Source organism: Hydra vulgaris, chromosome 13, assembly GCF_038396675.1.
Source record: "Hydra vulgaris chromosome 13, alternate assembly HydraT2T_AEP".
Classification (NCBI taxonomy): domain Eukaryota; kingdom Metazoa; phylum Cnidaria; class Hydrozoa; order Anthoathecata; family Hydridae; genus Hydra; species Hydra vulgaris.
The window spans coordinates 47456501-47462500 of record NC_088932.1 but is presented as its reverse complement, the minus strand read 5'-3'; the positions used below and the strand labels follow the sequence as shown (position 1 = coordinate 47462500).

The 6000-nt window shown below is 24.3% G+C and overlaps 1 protein-coding gene across 1 annotated transcript in view; it reads right to left on the bottom strand.

Moving 5' to 3' along the window:
• Nucleotides 1-6000, bottom strand: part of LOC136090199 (uncharacterized) — a 97767-nt gene that overhangs the window by 55362 nt on the left and 36405 nt on the right. Inside the window, exon 10 of the mRNA XM_065816399.1 lies at nucleotides 5391-5798. Coding sequence (XP_065672471.1) covers nucleotides 5391-5798 — 408 coding nt within the window. The remainder of the gene's footprint in view (nucleotides 1-5390; nucleotides 5799-6000) is intronic.

The following is a 6000-nucleotide window of genomic DNA, read 5'->3' as shown; positions in this document are numbered from 1 at the left end:
ATATGTATATAATACCTTTTTATCTCAAGAAACTATATATATGTGCGTGTGTGTCTGTGTGTGTGTATGTTGGTATGAAAGTGTATATATATATATATATATATATATATATATATATATATATATATATATATATATATATATATATATATATATACATGTATATATAAATTTACTACACAATAACACATTTATGACATTTATTTTCCTGTCAAAAAGAACATAGGTGATAAATATTCAACACTGATTTTAAATATATTGTTAATATTAAATTATAGTGTTGTCATCCTAATTGGTATATTTATTGAAATTCTTTATTTTATGTGTGGTAGAGATCAATTTAAATTCAATATAGTGACTTTAAGTTTAAAATATCTTGAGTTTCTTGTGATAAAAAGTCAATTTTAATATTTGGACAATTTTATAAGTGCATCTTACAAATACAAAGTTTTATTTTTGAATTGAATCTTAAGCATCAAAATTAAATTTAAACATCACATTTAAACATTAATCTAACTTTCCAATACCTTTAATAATGCAACATTATATACAACCGTGATAATGATAGGATAAAAAAGAAACCATAACAAAAAAAGGGACTTTTTTTTGGGACAACATCCATGTGCAACATGGCACTGTTAGTACTCTGATATTTTACAGCTGTTTATGGAATCAGCCTCTCTGAGAGCTACCACAGAGTTCAGGAAACCTGACTGTCAGACGACCTCAGAACCATAAAACTGAGTTTTAGAGCTGCACCCTCATTAGGAGATAATAGAATGATTTGCCTAGTTATAAAAACAGAGACACAAGCAAAACCCATGCATTGAGTCAAGAAGATCCAGCATTTAACATCCTAAACTGGAAACAGTGTATTATAAATACATCTGTGCCAGCCTAATAGATGAAGTATATTTAACAATCTTATAAGTACTGTTAATGATGATGATATCAAGCTTTACCTTCTTACAAACTATATTGAACCTAATGTTTATGAATTTATATTAGAGTGATGGCTTAAACTTAAAGTGTCTGGTTGCCTTTTGTGTATAACTTGCATTACTTGGTATATTTTTAGCAACCAAAACAAGTTTGTTATGAGTTATTGATAATTGTATAAGCAATACAGTTTTTCTTATTATAACCTTTTAAGCTGATCTTGAATTTGGGGTGATTTGAACACAAAACTTTCCATATTTAAATTAACAAGATTAACTCATCTAGCTTAATATGCAATTGATGGATTTGTTATTTACACAGAAGGAAATAGCACAAAGTTAAGAGACAGATTGTGTCAGTAACAAATCCAAAATTTAGTTACAGGTCAGTAAAGTTTAGTTGCAGGTCAGCAGCCCATCTAAAGTGGCACAACAAACATTGGGTCTTTCAAAATTTGCTGCTTTGTTGGTTAACATTGACGTTAAAATCTTGGGTGGAAATACATTGGAGTAATCTTTAGAAAATGAATCGAATACTAACATTTAGCTGTGATATGTGATATATTTTCAGAAGTTTTTCTTGTGTAATGTGCTATAAATTATCTTTAATTGGTTGCTAATAATATTTAGAGTTCCCATCGACACATACTGTTCTTTTATTGTATCAATGACTCTTTTTGATTTGTTAAAACCTTTAGCTATAAATATTAGCATGTAAATTGTTAATTTTTTTGCAAAAATTTATTGTATTTATCAATACCAACATTTTTGTTTCAATACGTTGAACATTTTTCTAAACAATAAATACTAAATACTATAAATGTATATTACTGAGTATATAGCACTTTTCAAACACCTTTACAGTCTTTTCTTAATCTTAAACAAAATCATTTTAAAAAGTTCTGAGAACAATTTTGTTCTAACTTATTGACATGATTTTTACTGAATATTTAAAATATACTCTTATTTTTTTAATTATGATTACAACAACTATTATCATTAATTTGTTTAATATATATATATATAGTACTGAATTTACATGAATTTACAATTTACAAACTTCATCGACCATTATTCCTGTCAGAAACTCCAGTATCTAAAAAAATAATTTAACGTATCTCTAGAGATTCAACAAACGCAAAGCCATGCAACAGAAACAGAAAAAACAACCAGATTAAATCCAAAACCAACAAAAAACAAAAAAAGTGGATCAAAAACAGACAAATTCATGTTAGTAAGTGACCGTGGCCAAAAATTGACCAAGGCCAGGGACAGCCAAAAAAAATAGCTGTTATGCACCTGAAACATACAGTTTAACTTGAGAATATTATTTAACGCATATAATGCATCATTACAAGTCATTAAAATACAATAAAACATAGATACATTATGTAATAAAGCTCACATCTCACGGTTTGCATGGTGTTTACACGCTACAAAATGTACCATGGGATTTCAAAAAATTGAAGGGTTTTAAGAGGAAACTTGTAAATTAATATATTTCAATTGATATATAACTAGCATGGAAACACATGGATCGCAGTTTTATCACGGGAAATCTATGTCTCATAGTGTTTCAAACATCAATTAAAATTCTATAGGGTTTTTTATGGTTTTTCCATGGAAGTTTTCTGTAAGGGTAGCTATATATAAAATTAAATAGATTTTATTATGGGGACTATCTAGAATGATAATCCCATTTATTGCAAATTGGAAAGCATGATTTTTCTAGCAAATATATCCTTTTAAAAATTTTTCAAAGTATTGCAGTATTATATAAATCAAAAAGAAAATAAGAAAAAACAGAATTCAGGAGCTATTCAAAATATGTATAAGTAATAAGAACATTATCTTTGTTATTTATGCTTTTATTGCACAAAGTAATAAAACACATAAATAAACATAAACCTCTTTATCATCATGACACATGTATGTTTAGTAAAACATGTGTGATCGCTTAACTTATGCTATCTAAAAATACTTTCAAAATGTCCTTTAATTAGTAAATGGCTAAATTAAAACCTAAAAATATGAAAAAAAGTTATATAAAAAAAGTATATCATGTTGTGTCTAAAAGAAGCAAAATTATATAAATACTTCAAAAATAATCATCATTTTATTAAACTATAATAACATAATAATATAAAACATTAAACTATCTGCATAAAAACACTATAAAATAATTCAGCAGTAAGTAATAATTTATAATAATAAGCATAATTCAGTTTTAATTTTAGCTTGTGACTACATCTTGTGAACTTTTTTTAACCGCTGACCTCATGTTTGTTTCGCGCGGACACCAAAAAAAAAAAAAAAAAAACTGACAAGAAAGTAAGTTATCTAAAAAAGCAATATGTTGTAAAGTATAAAATATTAAATTAACTGTATAAAAAACACAATAAAACCGTAATAATTTAGCAGTAATTTTTAATTTTGAAAGAATTTTTAAATGTTTTAGTATAGGTATCAATTTTTAATGATGCATAGGTGCCAATAGACCAACTGGTTATAACTGGTTATGGAAACAAATGGTTAATGGAAAATGATTATATTTTAGCACCCATGAAAACTCTTTAATAACCTAAAATTATCAACTTATAGTATAAAAATATTCTCTGTTTATGTACAAATGTAAAGTGAAATTGTTTCTACCTCTTTATCATAATCTAATTATAAAAAATAAATATGATTTCTTTAGAATAAAATAGTTTTAAAAAATTTTGATTTTTCTTAAAAATAGTTATAAACTCTGAAAGAAAATTGACAAAAATATTTTTAAAATATTGTGAATACTTTACTTAAAAGTATGTGAAAAATTTAAATAATTTAAGTAAAAGTTGATTTTATACTTATAAAAAGTTTGCATTTATATATTGAAAGTTATTATTTACCTAATGTTTTAAAAAACAAACTAGTAAAAGTTTTTGATTTGTTTTTATAAAAATTGTTTCAGAAGTTCAGATTTCTTTTTTAATAGGTATGACAATTTGATAAAATTTTTATTTCTTAAAATGATCATTAGAATCAAAATACTCAAAACAAAATATTATTATAAAATATATAATATGTATATGATATCATACATAACTATATATAACATATATGATATCCAAGTCTTTTTGTGATATGGCATCTTAGAATAACCCTATTTACAATCGAATTCTTTTGAAATATCACAAAAAAACTTGTTAAGTATAAACTAGGAAGTAAACAAGTGAAAAAAAACTAGAATGATACTAAAGTTATATTTGCATCAAATAAGTTAATGACTTTACATTTTGTTTATGTAAAAGAAGATGTAGACATCAAATCTGATGTCTACGTCTTCTTTACATAAACAAAATCTTTGAGCAAAAATAATTGTTCTTATTATCTGATGATGTAACTGCTTATAAGTCCCAAAATACAACAACAACAAAAATTGCTATTTGAATAGAATGATCCACATAAAAAGAAGTATTTATATCTTTATACTTATATGATTTTATGTTTACATGTTTATATGTATGCATTTATTTAACATTTTAAGAATATATCAGTAAAGAGATTTAAAAAAAACTCAATACAAATCAAATAAAAATTAAAAAGGTGCTTGTTTTTTAGGATCACATAACAAACAAAAATAATAATAAAAAACAATAATAAAAACAAATTATAAGTAGAAAAGTTTTATTTTATAAAGTTTATAAACAATACTTTCCAATATTGTTTAACAGTATTTTACTATAATGTTTAAAAACATTTTTATTTTAGTTTATTTGTATGCCATTATTTTATTATTATCACTATATTAATATTATTTTATGCCATTCATTAACTTCTGACTTTTTTTTATTCCTGATAGACAATCTATTTTACTAGTATTAATAAAGTATTAGAAAAATCTTTGTGTCAAAAATGTTGCCTAGTGGTTTAGAGTGCTGTTCTCTGTATCGAATCCCTGACAACTTCATGGGTTTAAAATCCACAAGTAGCATAAAAACATTTTTTTGGTTTTTCAATCTTGCTGCTTTTTTAAACACAAAACAAAAGCATTTAAGCAAAAAAGACTTAATTTTTAGAAAATTTTCTAAAGTTATCTTATATTATACATATATTATACACAATCACTTCATAAGCCCGCAAACTTAACTTAACATACTGACATTTACAGTTGTTTTACAGATGTTTTATAGATGTTTGTACATAAAGCTATACAAATGGAATTTTTACATTAAATGTAAATGTTACTATCAATTTAGACAAGTTAAATATTTACATAAACATTTTACATTTTGTATAAAAAAGTACATATATATATATATATATATATATATATATATATATATATATATATATATATATATATATATATATATATATATATATATATATAAAATACGAAAATTTTTATGAACTACATTTATACAATATTAATAATACCATTTTTAAACACTAGTATAAAATAATTACCTATGTAACCTTTACGATGAATTCCTTTTGTACTTTTTCCAACATCACATAAAGCTTTTATATTACTTTCAGAAAAACCTTTTTCATTGTTCAATATTATAATCTGATCATGCTCTACTATAAAGGCTACAGTAGGCTTTTCATTATTGCTGTTTTCGACATATTGGTTATCGTCAGCATTTTGGATTAACTCCAATACAAAATGAGAATCTTTTGAATACAACTCATTTGAAAGACGCTGTAACGACCTTCCTTCTCTTTCTCTGTGGATTTCAATTAGTTTCTTCTCCTGTTCTCCAAGCTCAAGTCCAATTCCAAACTGTTCGCGACGAATATCATTAATAATTTTATGACAATGGTCATTTTGAATATCCTTTGTAACCCATTCATGTAAAACTTCTTTTTGACCTTTATAATATTTACAATATTTTGATTATTTAAAAACATTTTCATAGCTTCATAGTTTTGTTTGAACAAAAAAAAATATTAGATAAATAATAAATGATTATTATATAAGATAAATAATAGATATTGATGTACTAGGAAATGTCTTAGATATTCATTGTTAATACTATAGAGATAAAACTTATTTCAATCTAATATAAAATTC